This window comes from Sardina pilchardus, chromosome 5 (genome assembly GCF_963854185.1).
Source record: "Sardina pilchardus chromosome 5, fSarPil1.1, whole genome shotgun sequence".
NCBI classification, from domain to species: Eukaryota; Metazoa; Chordata; class Actinopteri; order Clupeiformes; family Clupeidae; genus Sardina; species Sardina pilchardus.
Window position 1 is genome coordinate 26,322,815 of NC_084998.1, and position 20,843 is coordinate 26,343,657.

The 20,843-nt window shown below is 40.5% G+C and overlaps 2 protein-coding genes and 1 long non-coding RNA gene across 3 annotated transcripts; 1 reads left to right on the top strand and 2 right to left on the bottom strand.

Annotated features, from left to right (window-relative positions):
- The first annotated feature begins 154 nt into the window (after positions 1–154).
- On the top strand, positions 155–7,109 carry pdk3b (pyruvate dehydrogenase kinase, isozyme 3b). The gene is made up of 11 exons (XM_062537093.1): positions 155–478; positions 1,549–1,690; positions 2,352–2,423; positions 2,790–2,974; positions 3,880–3,963; positions 4,185–4,262; positions 4,381–4,457; positions 4,580–4,681; positions 4,858–4,971; positions 5,319–5,432; positions 6,271–7,109. The coding sequence occupies exons 1-11, from the start codon at positions 376–378 to the stop codon at positions 6,412–6,414; spliced, it is 1,215 nt and encodes a 404-aa protein (XP_062393077.1). The 5' UTR covers positions 155–375; the 3' UTR covers positions 6,415–7,109.
- Positions 7,110–7,616: 507 nt separating this feature from the next.
- LOC134080593 (uncharacterized) lies at positions 7,617–10,272 on the bottom strand. Its single transcript, XR_009939232.1, has 3 exons — positions 10,224–10,272; positions 9,695–9,761; positions 7,617–8,926 (listed from the first exon to the last, which is right to left on the bottom strand). It is a non-coding gene; the product is annotated as an uncharacterized LOC134080593 (long non-coding RNA).
- A 3,827-nt stretch (positions 10,273–14,099) lies between these two features.
- Positions 14,100–19,672, bottom strand: pcyt1bb (phosphate cytidylyltransferase 1B, choline b). Its single transcript, XM_062537096.1, has 8 exons — positions 19,430–19,672; positions 17,684–17,783; positions 17,280–17,396; positions 16,914–17,065; positions 16,395–16,473; positions 16,048–16,190; positions 15,339–15,527; positions 14,100–14,905 (listed from the first exon to the last, which is right to left on the bottom strand). The coding sequence occupies exons 1-8, from the start codon at positions 19,601–19,603 to the stop codon at positions 14,687–14,689; spliced, it is 1,173 nt and encodes a 390-aa protein (XP_062393080.1). The 5' UTR covers positions 19,604–19,672; the 3' UTR covers positions 14,100–14,686.
- Between the last annotated feature and the right edge of the window lie 1,171 nt (positions 19,673–20,843).

A 20,843-nucleotide genomic window follows, 5' to 3' on the forward strand; every position in this document is an offset into this window, starting at 1 on the left:
TCTGATATTAAATACTTAACGTAGCCTACAGTAGGCTAACTACTACAAGTTGACTTCCAAAATGTAGGCTAAATTAGTCTTGTGACAAGTTGTTGTGAGGTGGAGTGTTGTTGACCAATAGCTGTGCGCGTCATAGCCTACAGTTGAAGGAACATGTCACGTGTTTAGGATTAGAGTCTCATGCATGCACGATTAACTACAATAAATTAAAAGGGAAGACGATGACGACTTACATATTTCTACGAATTAATACTTGAAATCTATAAGATTTCCTTTTTAAAGCGACGAGGGCTTATTTTAGGCTTGTTGGCTGCTTCATTTCACTCGACTCGAGAACGATTTCTTTTCCAAGTTTTCCAAGCATTGTAGCCAGCAATGAGGTTAATCAACTTTTTGATGAAAAATGTCAACTCTAAAATCGAATACTATTCCAGATTTTCACCTTCACCGATGTCAATCCAGCAGTTTCTCGATTTCGGTAAGTAGGCAAACCTACCCTACACAAATGCGCCCCAGCAATAGGCTTTGAGGATAAAGAAAAGTTCTAACGGAGACTCTCGTACAGTATTTCACGTACAGTAAGCTACAGTAGATGGTGCGTGTAAACTCAGTTGAAACGCTCATTCACGCGAAGTCTACTGTGTGCTTGACTGAGTGGTTCAGCGGGTAGGCTACTGCAGAATTCGCATAGATTAGATAAATGGCCTGTCTCTACGTGATAAGGAAGTTAATGTAACGAGTGCGTGTCGCAGGAGAAAATAAATATTTTTAAAATGTAGCCTATCTTACAACAATTAAACTGAAGCAGTGCATTGACTGTAAAGGTCGTATATCGCTCTCTGATTTCACTTCCGAGGGTTTGAGCCACTCAGACGAAAACAGAAACCTAATTTGGCACAAGCTCTTCCACACATATTTTAAAGGTCAACTACCGGGCCTCAGCTAAAAGTAGTTGGAAACTCGACAGAAATTACTGTTGTAGGCTATCCTCTCTTTTTAACAGTCCTGGCGCATGCGTCTCCCATTTGCGTGTGCGTCTCCAATTTCAGACAGGAGCTTGCGCTTTCCCAATACACACCTTGGAAAACATAATAGCCTACATCTAGTTATGCCTCCCTCAGCATTTGGCCTGCACACATGGAAATTATAGATATATAGCTCTGGAAAAATAAATAAGAGACCACTACATTTCTGGTGTCATCTTACGGTTGCTGATGAGTTGACGGTCATGTTCAGATTTGCAGAGGTCTCTTAATTTTGAATATGATGGTCAACTTATTTGAATGTCACTTAGCAACCGTAGGATGGCAGGCGCAGTGATGTCTTATTTTTTTAGAGCTGTATACGGTGCCTGGAAGGTAATGACAAAACACCTTTACATGACTCACTGAGTAAAATCCCTGCCATGACCTATATAGGCCTACACAGGAATGTGTGCCACTTTACAACAAGTAAAGCCATCCCCACTGCTCTTTCCATTCATTCACAATAGGTGTCTTGATTCAATATGGTTGTCAGTCATGGTTGTAAGTCAATGTGATTCTGCAGGTCGGGAGAATGCATGTGAGAAGACCTCCTATATGTTCCTGAGGAAAGAGCTTGCTGTCCGTTTGGCCAACACCATGCGAGAGGTGACTCTGTTGCCGGAAAACCTGCTTAGTCAACCCTCTCTACAGCATGTGCAGAATTGGTGAGTGGATATGACATAGCCAGTGGAGAGACTGTGCAAAAGTGTAGTATATTAGACGATATGAAGAACAAGCCAACTGGTCCTTTGGATGTTTGAAACCTACAGTATAAGTGTTCTTTCTTTTTTGACATTTTGGTTTGGACATTGTTCAGAGCTTAAAGCAATGAAAAAAATCTGTAGGCTTACCTTAAGGTCATCAGATATTTTTGAAGATGGCAGGCCAATCGGCATAATGCTTATTTTCAAACCGTATTCTAAAACCCCCAAAAGGTTTAAGGTTTTACTTTAAAACAAGCAAGCAAACAATTTGTAATAAAATAATTAATAAACTGATATCACATATTTATTTTTTTTGATGAATAAATATAGCCCCATCAGACTTGCACTTAATTTCCCTAGAATATGTAGTGTAGAGTATGCAATCAGAAAAGCATTTTGTCTACTGAAACAAAACACTTACCACAGACGACTGAAATTGTCGTTGAGGACACCTGTAAAAAACTTAAACTACTGGTACAACTTGACCTCACTGTGTAACTCTTTTCAAACTGCCATATACCGCTAATATGAATATACTCAGACTTTATAACACAATATTTATGTTTATTGAGATGTCCTGACAGTGCTTCTCAAGTGTGTTTCTGTGTGTTCTTCCCTTCAGGTATATTCAGAGTTTTGAGGAGCTGCTAGAGTTTGAGGCCCGAAGCCCAGAGAATGGTCGTACACTGAATGAGTGTGTGAATTACATTTGTATAATTTATCTTTTATCATACATCTGAGGTAATAGCACACATTTACTGACTTAGTTGATTTAAAGGTGCTGTCCGCACTTATACACTTATAAACCACCCCCCCCCCTTTAAAAAAAATAAATAAAAAAAATAGCTTGGTATGGTTTTCTCTAGCTGTCCATTCAGAATTTACACTGAGCTTATGTGTAGTCCTGCTTCAGTAAAAGGTAAACAAAGACTCAACAAGTGGCTCAACAAGGTGCTTCAGGGACACTGAAAGGAAGATTGGAATACGATTGGTTGTTGACCTCAAATATCAACAACCTTTCACAAAGCTGAAACTGAATAATAATAACTGTTATTTTCAGCTTTCTGGACACCCTTAATAAGATACGCAATCGGCACAATGATGTAGTGCCCACGGTGGCCCAGGGGGTGATCGAGTACAAGGATAAGTTTGGCTTTGACCCCTTCATCAGCAGCAACGTACAGTACTTCCTGGATCGTTTTTATACCAACCGAATCTCCTTCCGCATGCTTATCAACCAGCACAGTGAGTGAATTTTAACATTCTTTTTATATTATAATATATTATCCATCTAACTGTTTAGAGTTAAAGGAGAATTCTTTGGAATTTCACATATATATATATCGGTTTGTTGAGGTCACCAAGCTTTAACATTATGCCCCGTAGCACTGTAGCTGTTGGTTGCAGCGACTGGAGCTAGGTAGCGCCAATTTGTTTTCTGTTTTATTATATCGACAGTACTTGGTGACATCAAGAAATGGAGACCTGTGTGAAAAAAACATAGTGTAACTTGTAATTTCATAGTTAGAGATGGTGAAACACTAGAAACAGAATTTATCAACATGAGCACACATACTGATATTATGGAGCCCGCAAAGGGTCATGGTGGGAATTTTTTTTTTAACCGAGGTGAGAATTGTTTTCTTGAGCTTCTATTACCTTCCCTTGCGATGTTTATTTGCGTTCCCTGGAAATACGTTTTGCATTCTCTCTCAATGATTTTGCGTTCCCTCCCAAAAGTTTTGGATCAAAAGTGTTGCGAAGGAACGCTAAATTGTTGTGAGGGAATGTAAAACTATTGAGAGGGGACACAAAACTGTTACAAGCGAATGCAAAAATATTGCGAGAGAACGCAACAATATTATGAGAGTACACAAAAGTATTACAGAGGAAAACTATTGCTCTGAATAAATCCCCCTTTTGCGGGCTCTGTATGATACAAAGAAGGTCTTACCTCTCCTATGAATGTTGCTCACTGTGAATACCATGTGAAATTGATACTGTCCAACCTTTGATTAGACATTGACAACTGTTGAGTAGACATTGCTGTTCACCCATACAATATAGTAGTGTTTATGGCATGCAATCAGAAATTAAATCATTTGTCCTTGTTTAACCATTTTTGTTTAAAATGTAATATTCTATGACAGCACTCCTCTTCGGTGATGCAACTGCCCACCCCAAACACATAGGGGGCATCGACCCTGCCTGCAACGTGCCTGAAGTGGTGAGAGGTAGGCTAACTGCTTTCCACTGACAGTGTCTTGTGTGTACAGTACTGTACATCAGCAGGACAGGATGTAGCCTATACTCACGGCTGTGATTTGGCCATAGCCACGAGGCTGGAGGACGAGTTTTAACGTTTAAGAATCAAGTTGAAAAACGCTATTTTGTATTCTCTATTATGTAAGCATGTAATCCCCTGGAACCTTATTCATGGCCTTGAACTTGCCAGATGCATATGACACAGCCAAGATGCTCTGCGAGCAATACTACATGATGGCGCCTGAGCTTGTCATTGAGGAATTCAACGGTAAGTGTCAGGAATTGGATTGTCTGTTTTACATGGCACTGTTTTGGATCTCCTACTTTCCTTACACCTCTGGAGACCTCAGCGTTGTACTCATCATGACCACTCCTTTGTCCCCCAGCTAAATCAAAAGAGAAGGCTATCCAGGTGGTGTATGTTCCCTCACATCTCTTCCACATGCTCTTTGAACTTTTTAAGGTATGATAAACCATTTACACAAGGAAACAACATAAACTCTATTGATCTTGAATCATCCATGTGTTGTTATTGTGTTGTTTGTGTGGTGTACCTGGGTTGATGTGTTCTGATTCTGTGGAAAGAATTCCATGAGGGCCACAGTGGAGTTGCATGAGGACAACAGCAAAGGGCTTCCTCCAGTCACAGCTATGGTGACCCTCGGAAGAGAGGATCTTTCAATAAAGGTTAGTATGTAGAAGGGTTTGAAGGGTTAGTGTTAATGATGCCACTTATTCAAATCATTTGACAATCTTCAATATGTATTTATTAATTTATTAAAATTCACAAGTGAAAGTCCATATGGCAATAGTCTCCCTCTCTCCCTCTCTCTCTCTCTCTCTCTCTCTCTCTCTCTCTCAAGATCAGTGATATGGGTGGTGGAGTTCCTCTCAGGAAAATGGACAGGCTCTTTAACTACATGTATTCATCTGCACCTGCGCCCAGTTTTGACTCCTTACAGTCTGCAGCCCCTCTGGTAGCTAGATTTCATACTGACATAATTCAGATCTATGGTCACAAGGTTGTATGGGGACATTTCTGAATAGAATTCTGACCTTCATCTCTGTAACCCTTTTTCCATTAAAAAGTTAATTCGCTTAAAACGATGCACATCAAAAGTTTTCAATTACACTTCGCTAGAATTGTTCTTTTGAATGGAAAACCGTCTTGGCGCTTCTTATGTCGCTAAAACATAATTTGCTTTAAGAGTTAATGCGCTTGAAAATCTGATGGAAAAAGGACTTGTAATTGAGTGTGTGAATAATTGATGGAGAATTCTTTTTCAGATTAATCAAATTATTTATTGTCATTATATTTTTTTAGGCTGGATTTGGCTATGGTTTGCCAATTTCCAGGCTATATGCACGCTACTTCCAAGGAGACCTCAACCTATACTCAATGGAGGGAGTGGGAACTGATGCAGTCATTTACCTAAAGGTTAAAATCTCATATCTTATTACTTATTATTAGAAGTGGGTTGCACATCTTGAACAACGTAATGCAAAAGATAATTTGGTTTGTATTTTAAAGCATCTAGTGGGCATAAGATGTTACCAGTGTATGTATCCCCATAAGGGCCGTTCATAGCAAAAACAATAACTAGAACAACTAGAAATGAGAATCTCTGTGGAGGAGCTGCAAGAGTGGGCTTGCTCACCAGGGGGCAGTGATGTAAACGCCTGAACAGTCCCCCATTCATTTCAATGGGGAAACGCCTCTGGTGGAGCATGGCGGAACTACAATGGTCTAAAAACGGGAATACCGGAAAAACGACAACCGGCAGCCGTCCGACATTAGCAAGCAACCTACACCGGATCGGGCCTGATTTTTTAGTGTTTGAACCGCGTCGATAGCTCAAACGCTCTTGGAGAAGAGGCGTTCTCAAAAAACGGGCAAAGAAGAACAATAGATGTTCTGCCTTGCAGCAAGCCCACTAATAACTATAACCATAACGATAAAAGCGTTCACACTGACCAACCATTAAAAAAAGTCTCTCCTCATGTTAATAAATGGCTAAAATGTGATGGGTTCTGATTGGCTGTTAGCTTTTTATCATTCTCAAAATCGCTCTGAAAGTGATTACTAACGTAACGATATCGTTCTTCAACTCATTATCGTTATAGATTATGTGTGAACGTCATTCATATTAACGAGAGCGATATTGGTTATTATAGATCTCGTTACAGTTATCGTTCTTGGTGTGAACGGCCCTTTATACCGTTGATTGTTTTTCTAATGGTTGTCTGTCCGTTATTACGACGTAATAAATCCACAGGCTCTGTCCAGCGAGTCCTTTGAGCGTCTTCCCGTCTTCAACAAGTCAGCGTGGCGACACTACCAGACAGGCCCTGAAGCAGACGACTGGAGCAACCCCAGCAGCGACCCTCGGGATGCCTCCAAGTACAAATCAAACCGATAAACTTCACCAGGCAGCAGAGATTGGGCCAGTTTGTTACGCAAAAGGGCTTGGAGGGCCGCATCCGTCTCCGTGGTGTCATATCCAGCATAGTCAGTAAATAAGCTTGCTGAATGCATGAGCACTCCACTTACAGTAAGCTGTATGAACAGAATGATGATCGTAAAATGTAGCAATGAACTATATGCCTGTAATACTGTAACAGAAAAGAATGGGAATGTTATGTTACATACATATTGTTTACATACTAGTTGACTGATGCTGGTGGAAGTACATCTTAGGGGTTTCTTTTTGTTTGTGGAACACAGCACGCGTGTTCAAAAGAACAGCTTTACAGGTAGAGATGTAAATCTGTTTCTGAGGCTTCATGAAGTTTACACTAATTTATAAATGGCTGTGTCAGTCAAAAATATGGATATGTTACTGAGGTTGTTGTATTGCACTTTAAACATTTTTAGGCACATAAACTATTATTTTATGTTGAAATGTGTATCATGTTATAAAATACATGTGTATAGTGTTTAATATCTAATGCTGCTGTTCTGTTTTCAGCACAATATGCCGTTTACATTATCTTCCTCCTTTGTCCTGTTTTTGATGCATGGATGTGGCCATTGACACATGTATTAGAGCTGTATTAAACTCATACAGTTTAACTAATCTGGGCTTCATTTCTGGAGAGGGAGTTCATTTCTAGAGAGACTTGATAGTTAGAACTGTCGTTCATGGAGTTGTCGTTCTAGAAAGGGTTGTTCCAGCGATAACATCTCAAAAAGTTTGTTGGTTGGAATGACAGATCGAAAGGAGTTGTAGAAGTGTTAGCATTTTGGCATATTTGCGATTGTCAATGTTTTGATTGCCCTATTACAGTATGACCGAAGCATTAGTGAAGCAAGATTTTATTTATTAGTATTTTCTTCAGTAATTTTGTGTCAATGACTCCCGGGACACTGAAAGACCAGGCTGCACTAAACTTGATAGGCGTGTAGCCCCATAAGGATGGCACGAAACCATTGATATTCGTTTTGATCCGTCACCCACCAGACGCACCAGAGCCCCCAAAATGAGGGTGGACACAGTTTTCTGTGACTATCTCGAGACCTGTATGGCCTAGGATAACCATTTGTTGGTATGTGTTGGTCTCACACACACAGATTTGTGAGCAGAGGAGAAAAGAACACAAGCAGTGGCACAGTGTTTATCCCTTACAAATCTTTATTACTCACCAAAGGGTAAACATTTTACAAGAGCAGATTGAAGGAATAAAGCCTAAAGCTGGGCACACAGTGTGATTTTCCTTAAGTTACAAAAGCCATAATAACTCACATTACCTTACATAATTGGTCATGATGATGACGTACTCATACAGCGCATCCAAACTGCTCTCACTCTCACTCTCACTCTTCGCATAACATCCTTATGTGCCGGAGCTGTTACATGGATAGTCTGGATAGTGTGAGCCTGCCCAAACTGCCATTCAGATTCGAGGGGAATTCGGTCCCTCAAGGTTGTTGGGCCAAAAGCATACAGTGTCGGCCTGACATGAAATAATAACATAACTTAACATTTAATTTGTATCCCAAGCTATTCAGGGTGAACATTTCAACAAACAATTATTTCAATGCACAATGCACTCATCTGCTGGTAGCTGTTACAGCAAAAAGAAAATAAAAATGCAAAAGTTTGTATGAATGTAATTGTAGCCGTATGCTACAGTTAAGCAAAATAATGAAAACAGAATGCATGCTCATTATGACAATTGTAGCACCCGATTGACTGATTAGTTGATTTGACAAAAAAGCACTGACATTGGAAGGATCGGCTAACTACCCAATCACTTGCTTACTATTGCTTTATATCCTTTCTTACCTTTACCTTTACCTCCACCCCCACTTGTCCCTGGGCCTTTATTCTTTTTACCTTTGTTACTACCTGCACCTCTCACTTGGCAATTGGGTGAGATGTTGACGTCTCCAACTTCCAAACAAACTTTAGCCTGGTTCCTTAAACTATGTAGGAAGGCCGCACGCATGTGTTCTGCTGTGACGCCGTCAGGGACTATGATCAGTGCCACAGTGGTGCTTTCTCTAGGACCACGCTGTGAGTTAATCTGGATTTGGAAGTTATAATATCGGCCATGTCCATGGTCAAACGATCCCTGACGATCAATTCGAAGGAGTTGATTTCTCACATTTGGTAAGTGTACTAAGTTGTTTTGTGTTCCTATGCCCAGGTGCGTATCTTGCCAATAGTTAATTAAGTCCTCTGCTTGAGTTCTCTGGTTGTTATTATTTGGCTCTGTAATGTGCCTGTCATCTCTCATTGCTATGAGTGTCACATCAGGATTAGGCAGCACAGCAATCACTTCTGGTGCATCAGATTGACGTTTGATGCGATGTGGCAGGGAATATATGCCGTCTCCGGGACCAATAACTCCACAGCAGAGAATGAAGGTGAGCAACAGGGTGGGCAGTCTCCTTTGATACGCCATCTCAGCTTTGCGCTGGAGAGCAGGCTATAGAGAAAAGACAATTAGGAGAACACCCGGCAGACACTACTGTATCCAGTGTGGTGACTTCATGCTCCACTTGGATGCATTTGTTTTGTACGAAAAATATATATTTTTTTTACATGCATTTATTGGTAACAAATTATAGTCAGAATACAGTATGAGTCTGATACTTCTCCACAATGACATTCGACATTGGGGCGCATTTCACAGGGGGTGAATCCTGTTGGAAGAGCACCCAAAGCATCCCTCTTTTCCACAGTTGTCTTAACATTGGTGTCTAGTAAATTTTACATTTATTGCACTGTCAATATTTTCTACAACAGACGCAATGGCGAAATCTAAATGTCTGCCTTCTAGCAACAGTGTTTTTGTTTGGGAGAATCAGGATGAAAGAAACACAAACACTAAATGTAATTTACAAAGACATTGTACCATATTGAAAGCTATTAGCCTATCTTGTCTACATCTGTCCTCTCTGTCAGCTCTGAACAAAACCGTTCAGCAGTTCTTCTGGTCCGGACCGTTCTGGTACAGGCATAGTTGCTCCACAACAGAAAAAGTCCAGACTGAAGTTCCCAACCTCAAATGGGACCAAGGTTGAAAAAATATTGGGGTTCTGCTTTAAAGAGTATGTATTTGGTAGGCAATTAAATTATTGCCTTAAGAGGTCATTTACAGTATTTCAGCCCTCATACAATATATCTATTTTATTGTCATAGCTACATTATTTGGGAATTGGGATATTACAGTTCACATTTTATAGTTCCTTACCAATCTGGTACTGGTACAATAAAGGATGGAGGGAAATCTGCGAGAGACTCAGGGATCTGTTTGAAACCTGAAAAAAGATGAATAACACATCTTTACATCAATGCTGCACACACTATATACTCTTGTCACTAACAACCTTTAGCCATGTGGCAGTGACATTTTCAGTCAAAAGAAACAAATTGGTAAAGAGAAAATAAACATTAAATCAATATTTGCGAGGGGTATGACCAATTGTTGTTTGTTGCTAACAGTACAGGTACCTTTCTTATGTGTGAAAGTAATTGAAAATGTATTAAAAGAACAACAAGCACAATACTTCTTTGTGCACTGTACCTATTCCCCTCTCAATTTGGTGTGAAAAGCAAACTAAAACATACTAAATATATACTCAATTGCACACAATATAAGCTTGTACAATATAAATCGTCATACTTTTTCATCAAGTATGAAGGTTACAATATTTTCATAATGTGTTTTTGTGTTCTTTTTTTATGGAGACAAACAACAATTTGTGAAAGTCTACACTCACCTTAGCTGCAGATTGTCAGAGTGTCTCTGAAGTGCTGCCTCCTTGATTCAAGAGCGATGTTTTTATGCTACTGGGAGCCAGAGTCAGCAAAACACGTGGTACTAGTGAGGTAGGCTACTATTAATTTATGTATGTATGAATGAATGTATGTATATATTTACAGTATGTGCATATATAACAATAACAGCAATTCTGAACCTATAATGCAGCACATCCCATATAGTTTTAATTATTTAATTTATTTTTAAAGATGTCATTATTTATTTAAAGAATAGATAAGTTGTTGCCTCATTATTGAATGTTCGAAGAATGAGTTGCATTGTCTACTCGTCTAGACATTTGCCACCTCAACCACCACATATTAGCAATAGGTAACCCTAGGCCCACACATCTTGCTGATACGGTGCACCAATTTGACATGTTGGTGATACTGTGCACCAAGTTAAAGATTATGTATGTGCAATGTCTGTTAATCTTTTTATGTAAGATTAACAAACCTGTTAATCTTAAAAAGATTAACAGACATTCTACTGTAGACCTTAATGATCATTTATCATCATTGATTACTTATAAGAAAATCTTTAAGCCGTTGTGGATGGTCATGTTGTACTGATGGTTTGTAGCAACAACAAAAACTAACATGACAACGTGACAAAAACAGTATGGCATTTAGTATCACTGTCAATTAGTTGAATTTTATTTCAAGATTACATTTCAGTAGGACTTTATATGTGATCTCTTTAAGAATGTGTTGACTGGGGCTGTGGCATTCTGGGAACAAACAAGTTATTACAGGGGATGGTTACCTGAACTCAAAATAGTTTTTACAGACTTGAAAATTCCTCTAACTTGAATTAAAACAAAATGTTGTCAGAACTTGAAAAAGTTAGCAGACGCAAATTAATAATTGTAGTTCTTCAAAACTGAAATGAAGTTCATGCCTTCTGTGCAGTTGGTTGCTTTGAAAATTTGAGTAGAACTAACCTTTTTTACAGTGTTGATTTCACTTGCTGCATTCTGCCTTGGTTTCACTTGCCCTTACTCTTGGATATGATTAACTGAGACATGAAATAAACAAAAACTGTTTGGTTTTTGTTTATGTAAAGCACATTGAATGACTGTGAAATGCGCTGTATAAATAAACTTGACTTGACTTGACTTGACTTGACAAAGTGATCACTTTGTCAGTCCTGGAGACCCGTTGATAGTCATGGCATTACTGTCCATGTGTGTGTGTGTACAGTATGTGTGTGCGTGTGTGTGTGTGTGTGTGTGTGTGTGTGTGTGTGTGTGTGTGTGTGTGTGTGTGTGTGTGTGTGTATGTATGTATGTATGTATGTATGTTACTTATGTGTATATATAACAATAACAGCAATTCTAAGGCTATAATACAGCACATCCCATATAGTTATAATTATTTGATTTATAACAATTACGATAACGATTTAATTATCCTCCTGAGACCCGGCCATTCATTTTTGTCCTCTGTAGGGGACATCAGTCTGAGTCTTATACATGAAATACCATTCATGCCAACTATTCAAATCCTTTTGTACTCTCAAGAGGACATCCTGGGCTTTCTGGTGATACCACAATTATGTGGGTTGGGTTAACAGATTTAACACATTTTATTTTCAAAATGGCGGCTATTGAATTTTTTTCATTTCATGGCAGCAACAGAGGTAATTGACCATTTTTGGTCATTATTATGTGTTTTATTGCACACAGTCCATTTGTGTCATAAAAATGACAGTCTCAACTTGAATTCAGAGAAATTTCAGAAAGATCCAACAATTGTAACACATTCAAAACATAACTTTTGTTCAATGTCTCCTGTAGTGGACATCGGGACTCAGTACCCCTGCTTTTTAAGCAATTTCTACGTTTTAGAAGGCAGAGGGTTGAGTGAGACAACAAGGTCTTTTCTACTTATTTCTAATAAATAAAAGGAGATACAGGATAAAAGGGGATCCCTTAAGGTACAATACAGCCCCAGAAGCAGTGTGTAAGCTAGAACTTTAAGGTTTATTAAGAAATAAGTACATCATAGATGAATTTGCCTCAATGTACATTACCCAATTTGTATTTTGGGTAACTGATTACTCCATTTACCTGTAAATGAGTATTTGCCACTCCTAAAAGTGCTTTCACATTTACAATTTATCCATCAAGCATCCCTTTAGTGTACCTCTGCCATCCTAGGATGCCCTGAACACTAACGTTTCATTCGTCTCTTGGGTCTTTGGCACAGGGGTCAGAGGTCAAATAATGAGAGTCCCTATCATGGTGTATACTCTCTGATGCCCTCACAGCAAGCCATTGCACTTCTTCAACACATGTTCATTAAAGGGAGAGTGTAGTAACCACTCCAAACCTAAAACCTAGCTCTACAGTGTGCCATGTATGCAGACTGGCTGCAACACCGATGAGCCAGGCTCATTATATGGCCGTCTGAATGCTAATTCAGCCATTATAGCAACACTTCATTATAGTAGCCATCTCTGAAAGCTATGTTAAAAAAAACTTGAGGGGGAGCAAAGCCTTTCTTGGCCACCTATTTGCCTGTAATATCTCACATACCCTAACACTCCATTGACTTTAATGCAATACTATTACTATTCCCATAGGGTTAGGACATTCGGATAGTCCTGATGTCCTTTGCAGAGGACATCTGATAACTCAGCAACTAAGAACATTTTTTGAATTTTTTTTGCTGCAGCATGTTTCTTTAGACCAAAATACTTAAATCATCTAAAAAAAATCTCAAAATTAAAACTTTTTTTTCCCCGGGTCTCAGGAGGTTATAGGCTGTTTCCTCATTATTGAATGAGGAAGAATGACTTGCATTGTCTACTTGTCTAGACATTTGCCACCACAACCACCACATATTTGCAATAGGTCTATCCCCACACATCTTGGTGATACTGTGCACCAACCTGACATCTGTTTGTGCACCAACCTGACCAAGTTGTAGATTTGTGTGTATGTGCAAAGTCTGTTAATCTTAAAAAGACGAACAGACACTCAAGACAAGACAATGATCATTAATCAACAATTTGTAAAATCTGAGTGACTATTTAATAAACATAAACAAATAAACATCCTCGTATCCTCGTAATATTGTGAGACTGTATCATGATAGACACCTAATGTGTGTGTGTGAGTGTGAATGGCACTGTGCCTTTTTAGAAGAAAGTCCAGGGCCTTTTTTAGTGCCTGTCCCTGTACACACACACACACACACACACACACACACACGAGACCGTATGGAATAGGTATTCAACTAAACCTCTAAAACGTCACTGTGCTCTCATAGTCAACGACAAAACAGTATACACTGTTCATTACTTGCACTATTGACTGACAAGGGGTTACAATTGAAAACATAGCCTGAACAAAGGCTTACCCCAATTATGTTTGAATACAAATCCTAAGGATATTTGTCGTGCAGAGGGTGCTGCTTACATCTCATGACTGTGCTTTATATGTGCCTTTCGCTACCAGGTTTCTCTTGTTATGTAATGATTTTTAGAGGGTATAAGATAGCGATTTTTGGATCATGCACCAGACCACATCTTCTGGCACACACTTGGGCGCAAGGCTTAATAAAAGTGAAGCACATGGTGCAAAATGCGCCACTGACTCGGTGTAATAAAATAATGAGCTTCAGCGCTTAGCGCCTCTTCGTGCAGAGTTTCTGATTTCCAAAAACAAGCCCAAGATGCTTCAAATTCTCTAGACATACACACCCCCCTCTCAGATGGCTTAATTTTTTTAGATGTTCATCATGACAGAGTCAGCCAAAAGACCAAAGAGACGGTTGTGAAATATGCACCCCAAAGCATAACAGAACAGCCCTTTAAGTGAGACCTCAGCTTTCAAAGTAATCAACAAGGAGTCTTTAATTAGAGTTTTCAAAAAAACAATACACTCATTTCTATCATAGTGATTCATTAAGACTGAAACTGAAAAGAACCATACGATAACTTAAACCAGCTCACCTTTACAGCACACTAATTGCATATTGTATTTGAATTATATGACATTAAATAATCGGTCAACATGTAAATATGAAAGAATGCAATATCCAGAATCCATCAGTAAGTTTGTACATGCAGTGCAGGAATAAATACATAATTATGAGTTTTAGTTCTGGAGACATACGCACGCGCGTCTGAGGAGCTACTGTTTCTGTGTGTGAATGTATTTGAGTCGGAGAGGCAAAGTGCATTTCATGTTACTTTTGTGCTAGTGCCTGTACATACATGGTTATATGTGGTGCATATGGATATATGTATGTATGTGTGCATGTGGCACACAATTGAGTTAGATAATGTGTCTTGCCTACTTGCATGATGTATTGATGTGTTTGTGTGTGTGTGTGTGTGTGTGTGTGTGTGTGTATGTGTGTCGGTGTGTGTGTCTGTCTGTCTTTCTGTATATGTATCGGTGTGGGGGCATATTTATTTCTCTTCCTCTTCATCCCCCTCGCTGCCAGGACTTCCAGGGCTGCTGCGGCGGGCTTTTGGGGTGGGTGGCGGTGACCTGAAGCGCAGGAGGGGCCAGTGGGTGGGCGGTGAGGGAGAGCGCCCTCTAGTGGGGCTGCTGCTGGGAGAGCCGCGGGGGGACCCGTACGGTGACAGAGCCTGGAGCACCCGGCCGCTCCGCTCCTGAAGTATGTGCTGCGCACCGAGGGAGAGAAGAGAGATGATCAGGTCAACAGACACCCCCGTGCCTTTGATAATGACCATACCAAACACAGAAGACACAGAACACTCTCAGCAGCTGTCCATGATATATGTGAATAAGTGTGGTGCTGTTTTCTAGAATTGGTGCATGGGACCCTCAATAACTATGTGACATTTTGGGGCAAGCCTTTTACTCAGAGCTTCCTGGGTCATGTTTGTCATTATTGCTGTGAATTGCTTTGGTCCAGCACCACACGTTTAGGCCACTTGGATGTGTGTGCATGCCTTTTGGATGTGTGTGCATGTGTGTGCATGGTTTCTGGATATGTGTGCATGCCTTTTGGATGTGTGTGCATGTGTGTGCACACCTAATGGAAGTGTGTGCATGCCTTATGGAAGTGTACGCATGGCTTTTGGAGACACTCACCCAGGCTCCGTCGGGCCCAAACAGCTCCAAGAAGTTCCCGATGAACTCGCGGGATTTCTCCTCCCACTTGAGGATGAGGTCGTGGCTCTTCTCCTCCACGCGGTGCACCAGGTGCTTGCTCTTCTCCTCCAGCGTGTGCACCGTCTCCTTCATCTTGTCCACCTGGTTCTGCAGACGGTACTTCTTGTCCTGGAATCAGTGGGACATCAGCCATGATCAGTCAGTGTTCCTCCATGAGAGGTTCCTTATAAGTCTTGGTCACAGTAAGATTTTGTAATTACCTCCGCCAAGTAGGTTATGTTTTCATCGGGGTTTGTTTGTCTGTCTGTCTGTCTGTCCGTCTGTCCGTCTGTCTGTCTGTCTGTCTGTCTGTCTGTCTGTCTGTCTGTCTGTCTGTCTGTCTGTCTGTTCTTAAGATAACTCAAAAAGTTATGGATGGAAGAAATTAAATTTTGGCGAGTGATCCATATCACCGTCTCGATCCAGGAGGCGGTTACGTTTTCGCTATAGGTGGAGGTTTGCTTTTCTAGTTGTAATTTGATTGAGTGGGATCGATTATCAGATAAGAGATGAATTGAGATCGTCATTATCTCTACAAGGTCAGATGAAATCTCGAGCGGCTATCTTGAAGCCATCTTGTTCAGTGTAATGGCAGCATTACATAAGATACAGAGTCAGGTGTGCAGTGCCCTGATGATGATTGACTTACATTGATGAATCCCACATTGAGTTCTCTGGCGGTGTAACCTCTTTGCAAATTGCGACGCACATACACGTCATAATCCCGCACAATTCGGGTGATAAGGTCAGAGGTAGAGATCCCTTCTGTCCGTTCAGTAGCCACAAACATTCCTGTGACACACACACACACACACACACACACACACACACACACACACACACACACACAAACATGTATACAACTATATGAGTAAAGATTCCCATAGAATAAACAAAAAAATTAAGAATGAAATCATTTGAAAAATTTTATGTAGGAGTCTTTTATTTGAACTGACAAAACAGTGTTGTATAAGAGCTGCAACATGCATACTGTACCTGCTTCTTTGATATGTTTGTAGACGTCATCAGATCCTGCTGATGTGTATGGGATGTCATCATGGGCCACAAAGTCAATCTGAGACAGAAAAAATGAATGCATCTCTGTGTCTTTGGACTGGATGAACCATGCCTGACCTGCCGGCGATTTTGGATTTCGCCCGGCAGCTCAGGCTGGAAACCTGCACATCTGTCTCCACTGCTTCCTGTCCACAACCTTTGGGTCCAATCACAAACTAGCTTATCCAAAAGACACCCGGATCATTGGTCTGATTGGTTGAAGGTCTATCCAAGCGTACGGAGTCATTTGAACTATGCCCATTGATCACGCCTCTTGTGCAGTAGAAATAAAGCGCAGACTCCCTAACTAATGTTCAACCTTAAAAGATTGAGCTTCGTATGGTGATAGCCAGACTAGTATGTCTTATCTCTAGAGAGAGAAATACATATATAGCTCAATGAGAAGATAAATAGAGAAAAATATAAAAAATAAAGAAAAGGAGAGAAGGACAGATTTACCCTGTGCATCTTCAGGAACTCAGGACTAAGAGTCCAAGGTGCATCACGGACCACCTCGTCGACATAGCGACAGTGTCGCAAGGCCTCATAACGCTCACGCTCGGTCATCACGGTGTAGCCCTTATACTTGTGCGTGAGCTCATCGCTGCACACTGTGAGGAACACAGACACACACACACACACACACACACACACACACACACACACACACACACACACACACACACACACACACACACAGACACACACACAGAGAGATACACAATCTCTCACTATTAATCAAAAGGACTCTCCTGATTTACAAGAACACAAATGCAAGTACTGTAAGTGTGTATTGACCAGTATTTAGCAAGTGACTTAACATACCTCCCACTATTAGCTGTGTGTTGGGGAACAGAACCTTGGCTTGCATCAGAGCACGGGCATGGCCAGAGTGGAATAAGTCAAATATGCCATCTGCGTACACTCTCACTGGCCGATCAGCTGTAGTCATGCAAAATAACACACATAACACACATAACACACACACACACACACACACACACACACACACACACACACACACACACACACACACACACACACACACACACACACACACACACAAAAAAAACTCATATTAATGTCCACCTACAGTACATATCTCCTCTCTTAACTCTTTATGACCTTATTTGTAATTTCTCAGAATTAAAGTGACCCAAACATTTACCATGCTTCTCCAATCAAGAGGAATCTAAAGGAGGGAGAACCATGTTGGCTATCAGACTGACCTGCCGTTCCTCTGCGAGCCTGCTCAAGTGTCACTCTCTCATAAGGGATGGCCGTCTCGCTACCTTTGGCCCTGGCAAAGACTGCAGGCTGTGACAGCGTCTGGTGGATAAATGACCGACACAAGATGCTATTAGTATTATGTTACTTTTTGTTTGTGAACAATATGTATAGACCCATTCAATATGTTCCTCGAGAATTTCCTGTTGAAATGCTGAAAATAAACACAGATACTCTGAATTAAAAAAAAATAATAATCAGACATTAACGCAGTGTCCTGCAAAATGTAAATTTCAAAACTTATTTTTTGTCCCCTAGTTGTCATTAGCTCAATGTTGTTTTCTATGCCACTGGAAATGCCTTAGGAATGCATATTTTTTATTCTAAATCGTATTTAACTCCATCAGCAGTAGTCTGAAACAGAGTGACCCGGAGTACAGGCGTTTGTGCCAAATCGGTTCCAAGCAGCTGTTCAGCTTGACCTCATCTGTATTGTTGGAGTGCGTCTGTCAGGCGGTTATCTGAATGATCCTGACTCCCAGGTAGCCCACTGGACTCTGAAGCACATTACATAACCACTAAGAAATCGGAGGAGCTGTGCTGTACGTTCAAATCTGAGCTGCAGTCATTTCCCAATCCCACCCCCCATCTCCCAATCCCACACCATCTCTCTCTCTCTCCCACCTGCTTCCTGACACTCTTCACTCTCCGATCTGAATGAAGGGAAAAGGCCCTAAAATGCACTCTACAACAAATGAAATAGACAAAGATTGGTGTGTATCAGAGATGGACATTGAATGCTATAAGAGGAATAATATTTCATCATCTTACTATTAGAAATGTTTGCACACACTGTCACCGTGGTTTATATCTAAGTTTTGATAAGACGTTTATTGATAGCTCACACTTACAGCTTTCCAAAGCGGTTATCTGTAAGCAAACATAAACATAGTAATGAGTACTGTTGTCATACTCCTTTGGACCCTCAGCTGTTTCTGATAGGATTCGCTGATTGGCTCAAGTATAATTTGTGAAACTGAAAGACATACACAGTTCTTCAATGTAATACTGTATATTAAGAGAATCCACTAATTATTTCTCCCTTTTACTATTTTCTATACTATTTTTTAAGTACAATTTGAACACTCATTATGGACCTTTGTTATTATAACCACAGATCTTGAATGTAATGCCTAAATGGGACAGGAGATATGTGACAAACTAAACATCAGCACATCATAATGATATTGCAGGCCTAGTGAAGATGCAACCATATGGAACAAACTAAACATTAACACATGCAGTCCCACGATCATAGGCCTCATGCTGAGATGTAACCCCAATTTAACTTCACTTATATCCATTGGTCCTATATTTCTCTCGGAGTGTCAGACAAGCTGCACGTTCATGAGTTGTAAGGTTATGCAAGAGTTGCCAACAGGGCACTTCACTCCAATGAAATGTTACAGCCTGTCCCATGTGCAATACACACTTCTTCAATCCATGTGCTTATTTCTCAGTTGTTGGTCAGTAAGAATCTCAAAAAAATAAACACATTTTTAGATGTGGCTTAGACTATTTCTTCTTTTTTTGAACAGGCTGCAAGTTAGTCCCTATAGGATAGGAGAACTCCTGTTCTTTGACTTATTGAGAAGCAGCCTCATATCGAAGAACATGTGAATATTCCCTCTTTTTCATAACTATAGCCTGAATGAATGCAGGCCACTGTTCATTTCATCAAAGCCCACCTGTCGTGGTTTATTCCGGCGGCGACGTTGCTGTTGCTGCTGCTGTTGTTGCTGCTGTTGTTGCTGTTGGGGTTGCCTCTGCTCGCCACCACCACCACCACCACCACCACCACCACCACCACCTCCACCGCCCCCTCTGCTGCCGTTGTTGGCTCTCCGTCTCCTTCCTGCCATGTTGGAACGCAACAGGTCTGTCTTGTGTATGCCTGAAAGCAGTCTCAGATTGTAGTGGGAAGCAGGGTAGGCTGTAGCGTCCCCCAGTAGGGCCTACTGATAGTGACTGTCGGTCTCTTCAACATCATTGGCCCCGTCTAGAGTACAAAGTCCATTCTATCACTGACACGTTACTGCTGAAATCCTTAGCTAGACAGCATAACCCGTCCATTGGCTATTTTAACAGTGGTATAGGCCAATGAATAGGTAATAATAATAAAAAAAATATGGGCACATATCACTGTGGCAAATCATTTCTTTAATACTAGTTCCATCACAAGTCAGCAGTCAGCTTTATTTCTCTTCATTCATTTGTTTCATAATTCCCCATTTAGCCTATTTCACCTGAGTTCGTTCAGATAAAATAGTCTATGTACAGTGTCATTGACTTCTAACGTTTAGAATATAGATGATGGTAAACGTAGCTTTGAACTTTGGACCTAAACAAACTTTGAAGCCACCCAAAGAACATCTCAGAACAAACTGAAGTAGCCTGCCTCGATTATGTAATCTGATTGGAGTTTGGATGTGAACATTTTCAGAGCTGGTGTCAAAGTCAGCCTGAAAACGTACTGTAGAGCAAAAATAAAAATCAAAGTTAAATGAAACAAGGTAAATGCTTCAAGGGCATAGGCTACTGTACATTATTAAAATGAAGCGCCCCATCTTCCAAACAGGTGCTTTGGTGGTGGTTGCGCTGTTAATGAGTGAGTGAACTGATATTTCGGGTCAGAGGGACACCAGGGACCACCAGAAGAGGTCAGCAGAGTGCTTATATCTAAGAAATACTGGTAGAATCCAAAATTGACTGTCGTGTTTGAAAACATGTTTTTATTTGTGTGGAGAAAAAAATGCCTTACTTTTTTCATGAAGTCACTTTGCAAGGGTGCTGGGTCGGGGCATTATAACTGAAATGTCTGCTTGTCAATTATCCCTACATCACTTCAATTCACTGGTGGCCAAGTTAACATCTGATTTGGGCCAAAATGTCTGATTCATTCATCTTTCAGTATTGTTTTCATATTTCTTAAGAACCCAAAGTGAATCATACATTAATTAAATCAACCAATCACTAAACTAAACCTCAACAGCAATATCATGTTGATCATGTTGACCATGTGTTGGCTTAAGGCGTGAGTGGATATGTCGAGATCGGTGTTGGGAATGGTCATGAGCTGAGGAGGCTGGTTATTTCAGTGTG

Bases quoted from the DNA above. Each gene is read 5' to 3' on its own strand.
- pdk3b (XM_062537093.1), top strand. From the start codon at position 376: ATGAGGTTAATCAACTTTTTGATGAAAAATGTCAACTCTAAAATCGAA. The intron at 479-1,548 runs GTAAGTAGGCAA...GTGATTCTGCAG, and splicing joins CCAGCAGTTTCTCGATTTCG to GTCGGGAGAATGCATGTGAG. The intron at 2,975-3,879 runs GTGAGTGAATTT...ATTCTATGACAG, and splicing joins CATGCTTATCAACCAGCACA to CACTCCTCTTCGGTGATGCA.
- pcyt1bb (XM_062537096.1), bottom strand. From the start codon at position 19,603: ATGGCAGGAAGGAGACGGAGAGCCAACAACGGCAGCAGAGGGGGCGGT. The intron at 16,474-16,913 runs GTAAATCTGTCC...TTTCTGTCTCAG, and splicing joins AGTTCCTGAAGATGCACAGG to ATTGACTTTGTGGCCCATGA. The intron at 15,528-16,047 runs GTAAGTCAATCA...CACTGATTCCAG, and splicing joins TCAATGTGGGATTCATCAAT to GACAAGAAGTACCGTCTGCA.